Source organism: Siniperca chuatsi, linkage group LG23, assembly GCF_020085105.1.
Source record: "Siniperca chuatsi isolate FFG_IHB_CAS linkage group LG23, ASM2008510v1, whole genome shotgun sequence".
Lineage (NCBI taxonomy): Eukaryota > Metazoa > Chordata > Actinopteri > Centrarchiformes > Sinipercidae > Siniperca > Siniperca chuatsi.
This window is the reverse complement of record NC_058064.1, coordinates 5,837,118-5,857,167: the sequence shown is the minus strand read 5'-3', so window position 1 is coordinate 5,857,167 and position 20,050 is coordinate 5,837,118. Positions and strand designations below refer to the sequence as shown.

The 20,050-nt window shown below is 38.0% G+C and overlaps 1 protein-coding gene across 5 annotated transcripts in view; it reads left to right on the top strand.

The window, feature by feature from the left end:
- syt1a (synaptotagmin Ia) overlaps positions 1-20,050 on the top strand; it is a 166,425-nt gene that overhangs the window by 110,946 nt on the left and 35,429 nt on the right. For all 5 annotated transcript variants that reach the window (XM_044186688.1, XM_044186685.1, XM_044186687.1 and 2 more), the window contains one exon: positions 9,414-9,617. In XM_044186688.1, the coding sequence (XP_044042623.1) occupies positions 9,443-9,617 (175 nt within the window). In that variant the 5' untranslated portion in view covers positions 9,414-9,442. The remainder of the gene's footprint in view (positions 1-9,413; positions 9,618-20,050) is intronic.

Sequence of the window (20,050 nt, the reverse complement as noted above, 5' to 3'; positions counted from 1 at the left end):
GAGTTTTTTCTGTGTCATTTATTGTAATTACACTATTAGCGCTCCCTTTGGATCAAAAAAATGTCCTTGTTATGATTATTAGTTCATCCAGACCTGTAAAACAATCACTAAGTGTCTTCCTGAGGATTACTTTAAACAGCTGGAATCCCCATGCTTTGAACTGTAATCAAACCTGCGAATGGTTTAAAACCTCTGAGCAACTGTTCGCCGGTAAATGATAAAGACTGTCACAGTTAAGTGTCAGAAAACACATAATATGACTTCATTAGCATTTCAGTGTTATAAAGGGAATATGAACCAAATTTGAATTCAAATCAAATGTGAGCACTTATTTCTGGCTCCTGTATTAGCCTAAGACTCAAGAGCAGAGTCTTCATTTGTGTCCGCTTGTTTAGTCAAAGCACTTCCCTATTGATCCAGACTATTGATCCCTGTCCTATGGGAGCATTTGTGTGTCTCTCGCTGCTTTTTAATTTGTCTTTGAAGAAACATTTACGCCACTATTAGTCTCTTCCTGTTTTAAAAAGTCAAAAATGCAACAGTCCCTTTGAATTACTCACCATCTTTAAATAACAGAGATTTGAAGTTCAGCCTTCAAAGGGTGACCTCGCCATTGCAATTTTAGATTATTAAATTTTACATCAATTTCACTGAAGCAGAATTCTTTTGTATCCATTGACATTTACAATTAACCTAACTTACTTCACTTAGACAATGATTCAATGATTTGATAGCAGAAATACATTTGTAGTTGTGTTATATTTTACCAGGCTGATATTGATGGTATTTCTATATTTTCTTTGTTATTTCTGTAAAACAGACATGTTTTTAGCTTTGTGACAATGGATGTTTCAGCTAATCTAATGGGGGTTTTAATGGTTTATATAGCTTAATAAGTAGAACACGTAATCCATCAGTTTATCTAAAATTATAATCACCAAATTTGTAGGTACATGTGCATATATATATATATATATACACTGAAACAGTATCTATATATTTTTTTTATATTGTTTTTCTTGCAAATTTGTATTCATTACAGAATCGAAAACTACAAGTCTCCATAAAAATCTCTAATACACTCTTACTCTCTATGACTCTTTCCCTTGTGGGAAGTGTTAAATAATTGCTGTAATTGCAGAAAATGGTTTTAAACATTTGCTTCTATTTGATCTTAATTTTAATAAGCTAATTTAATTATGCATAATGCACATCCTATCTTTACCAAGACAACCATCTTGTTCATGTAGATGATGAGCTCTCATATTGACTCTATCCCTTTTTATTGTGGGGGTCTGTGCATACATGTAATCAATTGGTTTAAATTAGGCAACAACTGCCAAATCATTTTGTGATAACTAGCAGATAATTCTTGATAAAATGAGTTTAATTGGTGATTTACTGGGTGATTAACTCATGAAACCAAAAAAAATGACAAGAGGGAAGTACCATACAGTCGGCTGTGATCTGTGAAATATATTGAATTTGATGACAAAATGGACAGCATTAGTCCTGGGTTGGGCTGAATTTGGCAGCTTTATTACTTCCTCAAACAGCATGAGATGTAACACCCGGCACACTGAGAAAGCTGGCCAAAACTGGAACCAGTGGGGAGCAGAGCAATCCACATGATACCAACATGCTGTCCAAATCTGAACTCAAGAAAGGGGTAACAAACATCTTTTTTGTCTACATGTTAGCTGTTAATCTATCCATTATCTGTTTTGTTTCTTTTTACTCTGTAGAAATGGTCATGTTAATGGCATTGTGACTGCCCAATTTGGGGAGACAAGAATCCATTGGTGGAGGAAACCAGGGAGGAGGAAAAAACCATGAAAGGATGATGGAGGAGATAGCAGGAAGGATAGAGGGGGGTAGAGAGCAAGGGAGCTGACCCAGTTAGAGAGGAAGAGCACAAGAGAAAGATGGAAAGAGAGAAAGAGAGGTGATAGGAAGGAGGTGTGTGCCAGCATCGCCACTGTGGTTGGGGACCTGCTGGGCCATCTGGCAGCCCTGTAATTGGGTTGGGGTTTTACACCTGAGCGGCACACCTCCAAAGAGATGATTGAAGCAAAAAAGAAAGCGGAAACAAGCAGTGTCTTGCATGCTGTAGCGTAGTGAAGGTGGGAATGACTGTGAAAGTTGAGAACAGCTTAGATCAATTGATACCCTAGTGTCTCCTAAAATTATATTAATCTTCTTTCTCAACTTTGCGTTCAGCTCTTTTACCTTGTATCGCCCACAGGTTACAAGGCAGGAAGATTTAATGTGACACTTTGTCATTGGAGTGGAAAGGACATGCCACAGTGTGACTGTAAGAGGAAAGGGCAGCCATTTTGTGCAAAAACAACAACATTATTTTCTTCCAAGTGGGTCGTAATGGTGACAGGGCAGATATTAACTTTGTGTGCAATGGAACTATAGTATGATTACATAGCGATGACAGCCGTTGGAAAGGGAAAAAAAATGTCAACGCCACTCAAGTTTCAAGATGAATAAGGCCTGATCCACTCAAAATGAGACTCTTCCAGTGGACTGCCTGCTGCGATGTACTGCAGACAGTTAAGATAATACGGAAGTTGTCATCTTATGCATGAATGGGCAAGTAGTCATTAAGGTGCAAATATGAGCTGAATTAATGTTTCATTTTTGCCAGTGATTTGAGACCTGATGCGAGAGGCATAGCAGACTCCACGGGTGGTCTTCTACACACACTGCTCACATTTGGTCGTCTTCCATTTGACATTTTGTTCGGAGATTGAGAAGCATCAGCCTTACAAAACCTAAAAAAAAAAAAAGTGATATAAAAGCTTGGAACATTATTTCATTCAGATGCATGTCTCATTCTGCATTTTTGAAAGGTCTCTAATTCTCCAGAATGGTGTGATTTACATAAATATTTGTGCCCACTGTCTGCTGAATTCTTTAGAGTAATTATTGTCTTTTCAAAATGTAGCTCTCTACATATTACACATCCTTGTACAAGCATGGTAAAACATTGCGTTTGCATTTCTGTCCCTCACATCAGATGCTTGGAAATATTGAGTGAATGCCTACGTGCCCCCCCTCCCAAGGGCATAATCAGTTCTTTTTCTATAGAAGAAGCCTCCCACATGCACTCTGCAGAGCATCATTGTGCTCCCTAAAAGTCCTCGCCTGTGTTGAAGTATCTCTGTCACTGCCAAGCGTACCTCTCAATGGCTCAGCCCCCACACTAACCTTGCAGCATTTCAAAGGGAGACCAAAGGGAGGCTGAACGAACATGACATGCGTAGGCGTCCATGCAACAAAGGGGGAGGTTGAGCGGGCCGAGGTAACCAATGGCTGCTTTGTTCATTGCCACTATTTACCTGAAGTTAAATCATCTTTAATGAATCATGGTTTTCTTGCTTTGATTAGTTTTAGTATACTAGGTACTATATTATTTCTCTGTTTGGAAGTATTTTCTGTTGGTGACAGACAAAGATGTTGTTAAACAACTGTTTGCTGAGTGTTAAAATCACAACTGGCGAGTGCAGTGCTACAATGCTTTCACTGTATGTTGGGTAGCAGCAGCTGGCAAACATGAAGTGATTGTGAATTCCACCTCATGCTAGCAACTCAGTCAAAATTGCTTTTATTCGTCGAGGTCCAATACAAGGGATTTAAACTTGGTTAAATCAAGCTGATTCATCTAAAGGCACATTATTAGTTCAATTTAGTGCAGCTGTTGTGAGGATGTGACATTTCTACAGTTATATACAGTCCTGAATGTTCACAAAGGTTATGGTTAGTTCAGCAACATGGTCTTAGTAAGTTAAACAGGTTTAACATTTATCTAAGTGATAATTAATATAACAGCAGGACTATAAAAGAAATTTGGGTGACAACAAATGTACACAATTGAAGTAACTGAAAATTCAAGTACCTTCTGTTTTACAAGAGAACCGTTGATGAATGTCAACCAATTACCATTACTTACATGTAGGATAATTTATGGTATGGTAATATGGTTTGGAATGAACAGGGCAAATAATGTAGAGAAGTCATTATGTTTAGCTAAAAGGAACATTTTGGTGCTAATTGCATGAAGGTACTGCCTGGGCTCATGGTCCATGGAAGCGATTAAAACTAGCTATCTTCAAAGGCAAACCCACAAACTAGCCCTTATGAGGGAGTGAATATGTTTACCTGGTTGTTAGCCTATAAGCTTCTTATCTTGTTTGGCTGACAATTGTGCAAATACAGTTGACATTACATGTACTCTTTCAGCACATAACAACTAAACAATTATTAATTAAGTGTGGTTGCGAAGTTGTAGGCAAAACAATGAACCATCATCATCATCAACCAATATTCATACTGTATTAGCTTTGCTACCTAGCTACTGATACTGTAGCAGCAGTGCTAACACAGTTATAAACAGAGCAAATGATTACTAATGACTACAGTTTTACTACATCACTGTCCATACAACCACAGATACTTTATGTTAGTCCAAACCCCATTTGTTTCTCTTGGCAACATTTGTCCCTTTTTTTCCCCTTTAACGGTCATTGTCAATTGTATATTGCCATTTGTCTCCTCCTACACATGCAGTCTGAAGCCACTTTTTTCTCACATTTTGTCAAGGAACTTCCCCTTGAGGGCCTAAATCCTTTACTATCTCCCTCAGATCTTACCCTACTCTGTACATGCAACCTGTCCAACCAGTTGGAGTGGCTAGGGTAGTGCCAGGATATAATCCTTCATTGGGTTTCTTGGCAAACACCACCACGTGTGCTCACTGGAGTGCCTGGCTAAGCCATATGCGCAGATGTTTTTCCTCTGGTTTATTTCTCAAGAATGTTTCAAGCACCCTGTTGTCACACACACTGGCACTACCTCTGTGCTGGACCAGAGGTGACTTGGTTTCTTACTACCAGTCAGCTCAACCTGCTGGTTTCTGGTGGCTCAGATGTTAATTGTCCTAGCTAGCAGTTCTGCCACTGCTGGCCAGCGTAATTGACCACTACCGGGCCATGCTTGCTGCTAGCCTGGTTGAGAACATCAGCAGCAGCCTGAGCTTCTGCCTCTCTTTGCTTCATTTCCTTAGTGGTGGACTTTAAAAATTGGCTTTGGTATAAAGAGCATATTATTGAGTTGGAAGTAATCCAGGATATACATACCAAGAAATTCTTATCTTGACGTCAGTAAATGGGCTGCTACAGCTGAATTCAGTATTACCAAGAAATGTGGGATAGGGTATTCTAGATAGCATAGTTATGTCACCCTTTTGATAACTGGAAATAAAATTGAAAATCAAAGTGTTCTTGTAAGATTCTGTGCAGATAATCAGATTTGTTTTGTCTCCGCTGCTGCAAATAACCCTAACCTGGAGGAATGATGGCTTATCAGCGTTTGTCTAATTAAAGAACTACATCAGTCTGTGTGACCCTGGTTTTATTATACTTGGGACATATGACCCAAAGTCTTGTAATTATATGAACTTTCCCACTAAGGAAAGACGACAGAAATATGTATGTGATAAGTCACAGTACAGTCAATTTAGCTGTACGTATACTGTGTATGTTGTGAAAATGGTTTGATTCTTGATGTTCAAGCCATAAGCAGAAACATCTTCTGGTGAGGCTGGTCGGGACTGAGGCTTCAGTAAATGTGTTTAGGGATTACGCTACTATTAGTCTCTTCCTGCTTCCTCTCCAGCCGGTGTTTGTATTTGAATTTGAATAATCGCATTGCCTCTGGTTCTTTGATGTTCTGTATTCTTGGCTCCGTCTCCCTGAACGATTTCTGTTGTACATCATGTAATGTCCTGACATGTAATGTAATGTCAGTGTTGGTATTTAGATCTGTTCACAAAAGGACATAAGTATCGATTTAGGTGTGGAAACATGGGCCTTTGTTGGATTTATCTTACCTTGGACTGCTGACAATTCTAGATACAGTATTGTATTCTTTGTTGGTCATTAATCACACTGGTTTTTTTGTATGTTTTTTTGTTATATGAGACAAAGTAGGAATATTGTCTGCCTTTCTGCTCTTTGATAGATATATAGGACGTACTGATAGAGAAAATGGCATTGTACTTGGGGAAGGGCCAAGCAATACAATTTGGGTCCATTAATGTCATGTTGCTACACTTGCTGACGCACATCCCCAAAAAAACCTCTGTAAATACTGCTTTCCCAGTCCATAGTCCATATTTACTGTCAGTGTAGCATCAAACTGCTTAAACATAGTTTGTATCCTTTTATAACTCAAGCTAAGTTAAATGTGTCTCATCCTCAAGGTTAAGACTAAACTTTAGATAAACCAAATATAAGATTAAATCAGGTCTAACTACACTGGTAAAGTTCTTATAAAAAGACATTTTCACTGCTTTTTGGCTTTGACCTTTTGAGTTGTGTTGTCTGCCAGCTATGAGGTAAAATATTTACCCTCATTTGTAGCAATAACTGGGAATATGTCCATCATATTAGGCCTCTTCTCCAGTGCCTCTTGGATCCAACTGCCAGGCAACAGCTAAAATAAATGTAAGTAAGTTTCCCAAGAACGATCCTTGATGCGATGATGTATGCGATGGCCAATCGATTTTGCACAGATGAATGTACTTCGTAAAAACCCACTGACTGCAGTTGTTGCTGGCACCAGTCTGAACAGTAGCAGTACTAGATAACCTACATTTTATAGAAACAGAGTTGTGGCTGGAAAGTTGCCAGAATGAATTCCCAGATCAGCTGGGAAATCTCGAAGAGTACAGAGAATGAGAAATGATGTTCCCTCCCCCATCAACTCCAGTCAGAGCTCAATAAAAGAGGGAATATGCTACTACACAACTACTCAAGTGAAGCTGTGCAGTGGCAGTAGATCGCAGTTTTTGTTTTTTTCCCCTATAAATTATTGTGACACTAATAATCTGTACTACATCAGATTTGTCATTCAGGAGAATGAAATGCCCGAAGGAAGTGGTCAGAATACTTAACACATGGTACAATGATGATCTGACACTGAACAAAGGAAACACACAGACTTAAATACACTCAGCTAGGGGCGACAACGAGACACAGGTGAAACTGATCAGGGTAGAACAAAACAATCAGAAGCAGGAAGTAAAACTACAAGGAGGAGACTATTACCAAAATGAAACAGGAAATAACATAACACAAACCCAAAACCATGACACTTTCATACAAGAAATGCAGCTCAAAGTGCTTTACAACAAAGAAAATTACATGCACAGAGTGCTTCACATGAAAGACATAGAATGAACATAAAAACGGGGATATAATGCCATAATTAATGTAAAATAAGATAGAGAATAAACCCTCTTGATAATAATAGTAAAAATTAAATTAAGATAAAAATAGAATACACAGAATGCATAAGATAAAAAATAAAAAACATAAATAATAATAAAAATAAAGTAAAATAATAATAATAATAATAATAGAATAGAATAATAATAATAGAATACATTAAATCGTGTAAAATACAGCATTTTAAATGGCCTTGCTGCCTTTTCCTTAATGTTTTTAAAGATTATATTAGGATGAATTGCCTCCGCATTTTGTTCTCACCTCTTTGAGGTTTAGAAACGGATATTATTGGAGGCCATTCTGAGGGTTACATTTAGATTTTTCAATTACATAGAAACCTTTAAAAGTCTTTCTGTCTGCACCAGTGTGATGCCCTTTATGAAACAATAGTATAAATGGGAAAATATGAGTTTAATGAGCACTGTACTGTAGCAAAGGAAGAGAATTACGCCATCAACCTTCACTGTGTACTGGTGGAAAAACTACAACTTTAGTATGCCATTATCCTCTTCAATTGCTATGGTGACAGAGCCAAATTACAACCTGCACAGAAAGAGTGGACAATAAATAGTTCCTGTCTGCAGTAGATTCGCTGCGGCTTTTTCCGACAGTCGTGTGTCATGATACTAAGTAGTACACAACACTGGAAAACAAAGGAAAGATGTCTGTGTTAACTAACAGTCAGTTATGTAGTGGTAAATAAAAACGCAGTTTAAACACACAGTATGTAATTTTCTGCCACTAGGAGTCTCTCACATCAAAACAATAACAAAAGACATAGTTTGATGATGTTGTGAAGTAGCGTGGGATCATGGGAGTTGTTGTCTTCACCACCATTGCCTTCATTGCAGTCAGCTTCTCCCGGTTAGAATTCCTTCAGCGTTCATTATTCAGGAGGTTTTTACCCGGAGCCGAATGCAGAGGTCTCCTCCTCTCCAGAGCAAACTGACCAGGTGAATAAAACCGGTAAAAAACTGAATATAGCAGTTTCAAGTTAAAAATCAGTGTTTCTCCGGCGCTGACACAGGTGCAAAGGGGAGATAACGCCATTGACAGGCTACCAAATGAAATGTCCTGTTACATTGATTAAAATGACATATTTCTCTATGTTCAAAATTTGTTGGAAACATTTGGGATAATGTAAGTACACAACTCAACAAAATATATTACATAGGTCTAGTTGTTTTTAGACATTTTAATGGTGAAAAGTTACATATTATATCTTTAACTGTCATTGTCAGTACCTTTTCCTATCAAAATGCTTAATTTTCATAGGAATGACATCAGTTTTAATACATATTTTAAATGTTTTTCAGCCTCCACATTTCACACATGCTGTTTTATGCATGAAAAAACTAAGGTAAAAGTAATTTATGTAGGTTTACATAAAATACTTTTTTCCCCCTGCGAGTTTGCTGTGAGTTTGACTTGGGTGGAGTGTCTCCTATTGTCCTAATGTAGTATTGAAATCATATGGAAACTTCATGTTCTTCACTTCACTTCAACTACCCTCCCACAGTGAGAGTGAGGTGAACATACATCTACACAAGTGTTTCTACACATAAACACACACACACACACACACACACAAACCACAGATTAACGTTAGCGATACATTGTTTCCTTCTTCTCCCTCACAAAAGACCAGAATGTAAAGTAAAAACACCTGTTGTGTACAAAGAGCACGGTGTAATAAGACAGTGGATGAGTAATCCTCTCTGCACTGCAACATTATTGCAGCATTATTTGCTGTACTTTCAGTTGACGTGTAAAAGCACATCATTTCAATTAAGCCTGTAGCAGTGCTGAGATTTACTGCCTGTGCTGTATGAGAGTAATAAATAATCATTTTATCTCTGCTCTGTGATGCTAATCTGGAGTTCAAGCAATGAGTGAGTAGCTTTGTTCTAAATCAGCGTGCTGGCCAATTCATTCTGGACCCCAGCTGATGTTTACCCAGGCTGAGCCAGCAGCTGCTCACACGGCCTGCGTCAACTCAGTCATCTGACAAGGCGAGCGCGCTGCCTCTGACATGCATCTCTCACAGCGGCAAAAAAAGAAGAAGAGGAAATCTGACCCACTCTGTTTTGTTTTTCTCTTTCTCCACTTGTCCAGCATCTGCCTGGCGTCCCGGCATCGCCACGATGAGTGAGAGTCGAAGGGAAGCATTGGCGGCAGCAGCGCCCGAGCCCTCCACCGCCTCCTCCGCCACAGCTGGCTCCAACACCACCAACATGGCCGGCCCGGGCACTGGCGAGAAGGACGAGGCCTTTTCCAAGCTGAAGGACAAGTTCATGAATGAGCTGAACAAAATCCCATGTAAGTGTGTCTTCTTTCTACTACGGTATAAGGTGGGACAATTTTAGAGCCGAAATAAAAAGTCAATTAATTGATTAGTCATCCAACAGAAGTTAAGCTGCAACTTTTTTGATCATCCACTAATCACTAATCACAACCATTAATCAGTCATTTTTTTAAGCAAAAAAAATGTTGTCTTTCAAAATTGAATATTTGTTGGTTTTCTTATGATAGTAAAGTGAATATCTTTGGGTTTTGGACTGTTGGGTGGACAAAAAAAACTATTTTAAGATGCCACCTTGGATTCTGGGAAATTGTGATCGACATTTTTCTCTGTTTTCTGACTTTTGTAGACAAAACAATTATTCAATTAATCACACCCATGTATATAATATGTATATATTTAAGCTGTTAGGCTCATGATTACAGGTGTGGTTAACCATTCAATATTTCAAAAAATGTATATCAATATATCAAAATACACTAGTGTGCAGGTGTTACACCTTCCATCGATGCTGCATCTATGATTATACTCCCTCTGATTTTAAATTAATCTATCAGCTATGAAACCATTCAATGCATTCAGTGTGATTCTAGTGTAACTATGAAAAATTATTCGACAGTGGTTGTGAGTGAACTTTTGTTGATGATGTACAAGAAAATGTCATGGGTAACGAGTGTTTTGCCTTTGACAAAAGACTTTCAATGAATCAGGGGAACGAATGATTTACTGCATCTTTCATTTCATTGCTTGCGTCAACAACAAATTCAAGTATTTCATGCACTGAATGGCTCAGATGGAATTGTCTTACTAAATTATCTTATGACAGAAGTAATCACATTTGAAGTGGAGAATAAACATCTGGCAACAATAATTCAAAACAATAAGAGTTTGACATGATAAATTGCTAAATTATGCATTACTGGCTTTCTTATTTTCTGTTAGATTTTCTGTTTTTTCTCTTTACTTGTACTTTCAGTCTAAACTGTCTCTTCATTTACACATAACAAAACACCTCCTGCCCTTTTATCACCAAACCTTCCAACCAAATACTTCCACATCCTCATGTTTTTGCCTGGAGAATTTTGCAGTATTAAGTATATGACAATATTGTGTAATCCAGGATAAAGCACTGCCTCCAAGATCCAAGGTAATTTTTCATTCATCAGTAATCTAAATATAGATATATCTACAGGCTCATGTGGAAGTAATTCTCCAACAGGAAATGGCTCCTGTGGAAGAAAAGGCCTATTTCTTAAGCAAAGACAAAAATGATACCAGCAGTCACATTCCCTTTTCCAGAGATTTAATAGTGCAGGGAGTCAGTATGAAAAACTCAGAGGAAGGTTTATTTGTACCAGGTTGCATATTTACCTAAATAAAAGACCCAATTTATATTCATATAACTCATGGTTTCGACAAGTAAGCTTTAGATTCCATGCAGACTTTAAAACATTTACATTGATGGAAAATGGGAACGCATTTCGACTTTAAAAGCATGCTTTGGTGCGGAGAGTGAAGGAATAGGATCAACAATGTTCAGTATTGGGATTCCAATATGGGGCTGCTGAGGTTGATGTCCCCTTTGGCTTAGCATTGAATGCCTGTCACTGAAATATTGCTATTCCTACCACATCTAGCCCAGGCCTGACAACTTTTTCACATCACCTTTAGAAGTAAAGTAGACGATTCATTATTACTTCCAAATGTTGACGTTGTCATCAGAGAAGAACTAAATTAGGGCTTGTTTTGTATACAATAGGCAGAAAAGTTATCTGAGAGCTTCTGTTTTAAATGACTGTTTTCTCACCCTATCCCCTCAATCAAAAGCAGTGAGATTGCTCCTGTGCTGCCAAGCTGATGATGAATGCCCCAAGACTTGTTTACTCTGTGGAATATCGATACTGTCTGGAGAAAGTCAGGTAGCAGATTTAACAACGAATATGCGAGAGGAGAAGCTGAATGCTCAGCACAGCCTCTCTAATGCTGCTACAGAAGGTTTTCTTTTGGGCCCATAACCCTATTTAAGCCCTGCAGGCTTTGAGGCTGGTCGCATGGGGCTGTCACACTGGCCTAACTTGTTGCTGAATTTCTGTCCTTCAGGATCTGCAGGACACATCTCTGAGCAGGGGATATTGCCTCAGCCCCATCTGTTGGCTCAAACATGCAAAACTAGCAGATTTTATTACAATCTTTCTGAATTTACTCTGCTTGCTTTTTTATTGTAGCTATTCTAAACATGTTTCAAGGAAAAATATGTTTACATGCATATTTTACCCAGTAATCTGACCTCTGCTTGTTCTAGTTTGGTGAGGTTTATTCATAAAGAGATGGTTTTGTTATGTTCTTCAGATCCTATTTGCGCTGTAGGGTTGCAACTAATTCTAACTAAAGTTCCCAGAGCTCGAGGTGATGTCTTCAAATTGCTTGTTTTGTCTGACCAACAGTACAAAGTCCAAATATATTCAAAAACCAAGAACAGCAGCAAATCCTCACATTGGAAAAGCTGAAACCAGCTTTGTTGCTAGATAAACACACAAAATAAAATAACCAATGAACAACATTTGAAGAAGTAGAGAAATGCACCCACTACAGAGATGGAAATCAGAGGCAGTAAGTAATAATTAAATTAGATCAACAAGATTGTGTTGAACAAAATGTGTGTACAATGATTCTCTCTGCAACATAAAAAATTAACGTGGAAACAGACAACTTCTCAATCCCCTCCCTAGCGTTTCCAAGTGGTATTATTGTTTGCAGCGCTGTCGCAAAGACGCCTCTGCCGCTTTCCGTTTTCCTCAGAGCCTAGCTCCGTGAAAAATTATCAACATCACTTTGAAAATAAGAGAAAAGAAAGAAGCGTGTTCACTGAAGAGGTAAATTGAAATTGTCACCATTTTATATTGAATTTGGGAACAGGCAAAAGCTATTGTAATGATGTGTATTGCATAGTAATAGTGTGAGTAACGTTATTACTTTGCACAAACAAGTAACTACAGCAGGGGTTGGCGTCAGGGTGGAGGGGGGAGTAACGTTAGAAGAAAACAACAAAGGAGAAAAAGCGTGAGTTTGTTCATTCATTTATTGAAACATGAAAGCAAATAGAAATTCTTTAGTATGTGTTGAGAATAACAAACTGGGTTAGCTACCGTTAATCGAGCCTTCATTTTCCTGGGAAAAATCGGCCTGTTGGCAGACAGAATAGCATAGAAAGTGAGGCTTATAGGGAACCAATCTAAACGCTGATGGTGTCATTATTCTATATCCATTACACTGTGCAGTCAGTAGTTACTTCATAATGATAAGTTAAAGCAATCTGCAACAATGATAATTTCCACTGTAAGTCTTCTAATCAATTTGTGAATAATCAAGCCTTCCACTTCCACAGAAACATGAGTGCGCACGCGCACACACACACACTGAGGTCCAACTATGTAATCGCACTAAACCATATTGTGACTTCTCATTGAGCAGAGAGGTTGCCTCCAAGGAAACCAGTGTATTGAATTTCTTAGTAAGTTTTCTAAACACCCAAGGCTTTACTTCCCGATAACAATTAACCTCTGAACACAGAGGCTGTTTGATCCATGACTGCTGGCTCCACCAACCATTACTCCAAATAACACAGACAAACGATTGACATTTCAGCAAAATAAATAATGGTGTTTCTTTTTTTTCCTTTTTTTTTATCAGGGGCTGCAAGCTTTTAGGCAGCCAAAGGCACCCTCAAACATTTTAAAAAGTTGCAAAAGATCTGTCTTTAACAAGTCTTTATATCAACTAATATGTCTTAAAATCTTTGGTTTCTTAAAACAACGGAAAACGTTTTTTCCCCCCTCTAGTGGAGCAGTCTGTCATATTTTGCCTAATTTAAGATAAGAACACTTGAAACTTGCATTGTAAATAGTACACTCCTCTTAATCCATTTGAAAAAAAAAAATTAATTTGACAAAATCCAGACAGCAGCCTACAAATGGGAATTGTTGAACTGACTTCTGTCTTCCCACCTGAGCTAACCTCAAAGTGACATGTTATCTTTATTTGTTGTGTCTCACAACAGCACATACTCAAGAAAGCTTTTTCTTGTGCACTCTGGGACTGATGTTTGGGACTTTTTTGGGACTAAAACTCTTTTGGGACTGACTGACAGTGTCTTTCACTTTTGGTGCTGACTGACAAGAGAGTCATACAGCTGATGGTTGCAGCTAAAAATAAAAAAAACAAGATTGACTATAAGACTTTGTTGTGTAACTTAAGACAACGCTAAGGGAAAAATACAAAAATATACTTCAGAGTTTTAATGTGTCTCAAATTGTTTGACTTTGTGGCTGCTCACAGTCAACAGACTGCAGAGTTTATTAAAGGGGATTACGGTGGTGGATCAGCAGAGCTATTCATCTCTGCCTGCCTCCTGCTCTGGCGACAAGCCTCATTGTCTACTCTCTGCCCTCGCTTTACAAAAGATAGCCTGCCATGAGACACCATCAGAGGCAGATGGAAAAAAGATCTTCTCACCTATGCAGATGTCTGAAAAACATCCTGAGAGATCTGAGATTTTGTCAGCATTTGAGGGTTAAATATATGTTATGAGTCTCTGCTGGAGCTGGAGCTTTTGTAAACATGATGACATGTTTGTGCTGTTCACCATAATTTTACACTTGTGAACACTCAGAAGTAGCAGAATATGAGCAGCAGTCCAGACAGTTTGTCTTTTATTTTGTTATTCAAGGCTTTTTAGGCTTGACGTCTGGCTATTAGATATCAACATCCGTCCTTATAGAGAGCTGAAGTCTGCCCCCTTTTCAAGCTAGCCTCTGTTCCAAGAGCCTAAAGTTTTTCATTGGTCTTTCTTAAAACCTGAAAGTTAAATGGATATTTGCTATTGTACTGGGCAGTACAAATGTGAGCACCATGTCATTTTGACCTTGATAGAAATTATTATTTTGTTAGCAGCCAACTACAGCCCCTGTAAGGAAGTGATAAGACTGTTGTGAGCTAAAGTTGTTAAATGCTAACAAAATCATTTTCATTTTATCTTGGTTAAGATAATGAGCTGCTCAAATTATGCTATCCAGTACAGGAGAAGATACCAGTTTCTCTTCCAGACAAAACCCCATGAACATGTTTCAGTTTTTCAGATAGGCAAAGATGAAAACAAGACTAAGAGTCTACAGCCATGCTAGCAGCTCTTTGAGGCTTTACTTAGGCTCAGCGGAGCTAAATGCTAATGTCATGCTATCATGCTCACAATGACAATTCTAGCAGGTAATATTTACCATATTCATCATCTTAGTTTAGAGTGTTAGCATGCCAACAATTGTTATTTAGTGCTAAACACAAAGTACAGCTGAGGTTGATGGGAAAGTTATTAGTTTTGCAGGTATTTGGTCCAAAAAAACAAACTATTGGACAAATTTAAATTGGTCGAACGATGGCGCTAAATGAAAAGTTAAGTGATCACTAGTTATTAGAATTCATCCTTAGGGGAACATGAAGGTGTGAACCAAATTTAATGGCAATCCATCCAATAGTTGTAGAGAAATTTCACTCAAAACCACAAATGTCAACCTTACAGAATGTTGGCGCTAGAGGAAAATTCAGGGAATCACTAAAGTCAGTAGGATTTATCCTCTGGGAGCCATGAATGTCTGTACACAATTTTATGGCAATCCATCCTATAGTTGTTGAGATTTCACTCTAGTGTGGCTAAAAATGGTCCCTCTGAGTAAAGATATATTGAAAATTGAAAGCTTGTGTGATAGAAGGTGCCCTAGAAATGGGGTGGGTGTCAGAAGTTGGTGCTTACATTTGGTAAGTTCAAATGGCCAAATGAACTGAACCAGAAGTTGTTTGAAAGAATCATTCCATATATATTAAGTGTGAATATGCCTTTACTCTGAAGGCGAAAAAAACCAGAGCTTCTTTCTTCTTTATTCACCACATTTAACTGCTCTACTTTTCTTGCCTCGAAATGACAATCACTTGTCTTTTATCTCATGTCATGATCACATCTATTGTTATAAATCCACCTCATGCACTGTTAATGTAGAAGGTGCCCTAGAAATGGGGTTTGTGTCAGAAGTTGGTGCTTACATTTGGTAAGTTCAAATGGCCAAATGAACTGAACCAGAAGTTGTTTGATCAGTCAGAACAGAAATACCTAATTTAACCAAATCACAAAGAAAAAGACCAACCCATTTTAAATGAAACCTTCTTTGGTATAAAAGGAGAAACTTGCACACAGGATCTCTGAATACAGTTGTCATTATCATCAGCTCTCAGTTACTGTATGGTCATTGTTGCAGATATTTGGAAGATACTCCCTGCTGCCATTGTATTGTTTGTTTAAACAAGCCACAGCAGGGAAGGGCGCAGACAGAGTGTTGCTCTCGTAAGCATAACAAGATATAATGTCAAGGTTAATTGACCAACAGGGTCCTGTCACATTGGATTAGTGTGGGCTGCTGGAAGTGGATATAACCCAGATGCAATATTAAACACACACACATGCACACACCACCCTTTTAAATGCATCCACCAAACTCTATCCAGCTCATAAAACCTTTCTCTCAAATGTAAAGTGCAATCTATTACCAGAGATGTAGAGGAGGACAAATGCAACAGAACTCGTTTTAAACAAAGAATTGAGTCAAAACAGAGACATCTTATAGGGCTGGCATTTATCTTTATGACATAAATTTGAAGTATTCATCAGTATAAGTGGCAAAAACGAATGCTAATCACATACAAAGATAGGGAGTAAATATAAATTACGCCAAACAAAATCAACTTTGTAGGGTTATGTTCTGTGCTTTTATTTTATTTATATAACCCAAAATCACAGATTTGCCACAATGGGCTTTACAATCTGTACAGCATATGACACCCTGTATCCTTAGACCCACTGTAAAAAAAAAACTGTCTAAAGGCAGAATTAAAGACAATAGAACAAAGGACTACATACAGTACAGTATATGTCACTCACAGTGTCTAAAGTAAAGGTTTCTCATTGTTTAGTGCTCTGGTTTTCCACCATGCCATACCGTTTTGATGACAGTGTTGAAAAGTGATTTGAGGAACAGCAAACATGAATTTCATCATGGGCAACCCACCCATTAGAGAAACTCCATTTTCCATGCCATGTCACTCGGCGGAACAAGAGATAAGTGCTGGGAGTTGAAGTGCAATACTCCTTGTCGCTCTCGCTTTCACTTTCTCGCTCTATTTCTCTCCCTCTCTCTCTCTCTCTCTCTCTCTCTCTCTCTCGAAACGACACTCACAATGTAGTTAATTAGGGGATGCTTTTATTGCTTTCTGGGACTCAGGTTCCTTTAATTAAGGAACACAGAAGTGCCTTTCACTGGAAGACGCACGCTTGATGAATAAGATAAGGTTTGGGTTCATGGATTGATTTCCACTGTAACTGGCTAAATGGCGTTCCATCAGGTGTTGTGAGCGTTGAAGAAATGCCAGAATGTTTGTAGAGTGACATAAGGATTTGGGGTTATTAAAGAGAGATTTTACGATGTATTTATTTTCATGTCTGTTAATCAAAGCTTCCATTTTGCGGGGCGAAAAATCACCGTTCCACAGTTCCTTTAGAGGGGTGATTGCTTATCACGGTGGTTTGCCAGCTTGAAATACAAACCTGTCACATCTCCGACACTTCCATTAAAATACTGTCTTCTTACCTTACCTTGTGTTTGCATTTGTATGTGTGAGGTAAAAGTAGATGTTCCATTGCTGAAATGTGCCACAGTATCCCCAGAAGTTTAAGCCTTTGACAAATTCTCCTGTTTTTTCCCAAGGTTAAAATGTTCAGTTTTAAAGTGTCAGCAGGATTTTCCAAAATAACTGGAGATGTAGCCAGAACTTTTCTGCAAAGTCAGTCATGCAGCCTCTGAGCATTAAAACATCTGGTACGACTTTTTAATAAGGCTCCCATGAAGGGTTTAGGAGTTGTAACTGTTTTATTAACTGTTATAAATCTTTTACTTAAGCTTTATCAATCAGTTATAAGCAGTTAAAAAGAACAACATTGGGTTGCCAGGTTGTGAAAAATCCATGTGACTGATCGGACCGTTTGAAAGAGCTGCCCAGCATTTGGACAAAAATCCATTTATTAACAACTTAATAACATTTACAAGCATTTATAAATGGATTACCAACATTATAACCAAAGGATAAACACCACCATTTATAAATCCTCGTGGGTTTCTCCTTTAACACTCAACATTTGGCTACTAAATCTTTTTGGTGGATGTTTTTTGGACTTTGTACTTACGTTTTGTTGAGCTTGTCCTTGTTTTTAGCCATATTTATGTCTATTTCTGCGTATGTACACAGCAACGAAAAACCAGTCAAATGCCTTGTATGTGTACACATACCTGGCCAATCAAGGTGATTCTGATTCTGAAAAATAACAATAAATACAAATTCCCAATAGGAATTAAGTCTCTTTTTGTGTATGTAAGGTATCAACCCTACAAACACTACCTGATCCACAGTTTATTCTCTGTATAGTTTCAAGTTTTTAAAGGAAATGCTGCCGTTTTTGGATGGCTCATTGTAAATAAGTCCCATCCAGTGTCACCTCCATTACCACACTGCTCCGAGGCAAGGCCAAAGCTGTAGAGCCTGAAGTTATTTTACAGCATCACTCACTGTTTTTCCTTGGAGGAGAGTGCTTATTGATTTTGTCAACAGAGCATCGATTTTTCTCCTCTCTCTCTCTCCCCTCGGACCGCGGCGATGAAACCACAGCTGAATGCTGGTGAGCAAAACCTCAGAGTGATAGACTATAATATACTTTTCTGTTTTGATGGGTCTTTTTGGAGTTTTTCAGATAAAGTCTTCAAAGGGCCGGAGTTTGATCTGGCTAATGCTATCTATTGGTTTGTTGGATTGATGACCTAAGATGAGACATGACGGCAGCTGTATGTGTCTTGTTGAATTTTGAATTTCACAAGAAGAAGATGGGTATATATATATATATATATATATATATATATATATATATATATATATATATATATATATATATATATTTTTCAGTATTGCATATTTTTCAGATACGGCAGTCCAAATTACCTCAGTCAGAAGTATTCCCTTTGCCTTTCAGAGTAGTAAGCACTGACAAAACCAAAGACATGCTCCTAAAATTGGCTCATTTGTGTGCTATTCCTGTCTGTTAAAATGAGGGGTGGGCTGCCAGGTGTTTGGTGTCTGCTGAGTAGAATGAAGGAGCAACGATTATGACTGCTGATGAGAGAAGCCTGTTGCAAGGTCTCTCATTATTTTCAGCCCATCTGGACTTTATGTTGTTTCTCCAGTACTTAAAACAACCCACTTCTTCTTCCATCATTGTGGGTGTGTGTGTGTGTGTGTGTGTGTGGTATATACCTGTGTGTATACAGCAGGGATCACTAGCTGACTGCTAGTGAGATCGGTGTCACTGTGTTTGCTGCTGGCTGTTAGAGCCATCACTGTGTTGCTGAGCTGAGTGTGTGACAGTCTGTAGGTGACAGTGAGACTGCCAGTTGTCCAATTTCTCCAGGCAGGTCCATGCAGTAGAGGAACAACATGGTGCAGGAAACAACAACTCATATGCCACTCACATCAAATTGCCTTTTCTGATTTATCATCTTATGAGCAGTTTTAATCATAAAAACGTAACTGAGCATCCACATGTCTTAAAGTCTTAAAATGCATTGACTTTAGTTTCCTCAAAAAAAGATCTTCAAAGGTATTAAAAAAGATTTGAAGGTCTTTTTTGAAATAATTTTCCTAGCTTGCCATAGGCAATGACATAACATCATTATATCATTGTATATAAAATGTTTTTGTATGTGATTTTAGCAAAAAACTAGCTAGAAAATTCCCATTACTATTTTTTCCAGACCTCTAACCTTGTGTAAAATTGAGAATTCATTGATTATGGTTATTTTCCTAATTGGTAAATCTATTGATCCATTCATCCCTCCATTTTGTGCTAATCAGGTCCAGGTCATATTTTATGATGAGTTAATGATATTATCAGGAATTATTGATACTGTATACTGCTGGGAAGTACTGACAAAAGTGTGATATAAATGTCAATAAGTTCATGTACTTGGTAAATAATTCTACGCTTTATCTATCTATCTAATCTAGTACTAGAATGTCCTTCATACTTTGGCCGATATACAGGTATTAAATTGCATTCTAAGTGGCAGAGTTGCTCAGATTGATTTACTTCCTTCAAGGTAGCCACTGCTTTACTTGAAACTTGTTTAAGATAGATAATCCGTCACATGAAGCATTTTGTTATCTTTTTTGTCTAGACTCCTGTGGTTTTAAAGTAGAATTAAAACATATAATCTGTTTATAAAAGTAGAATTACTTTGCTTCTTAGAACAATTTATGCTTAACAGTTCAAATGAGCTTACTACAGTAAAATGTGCAGAAACTATTC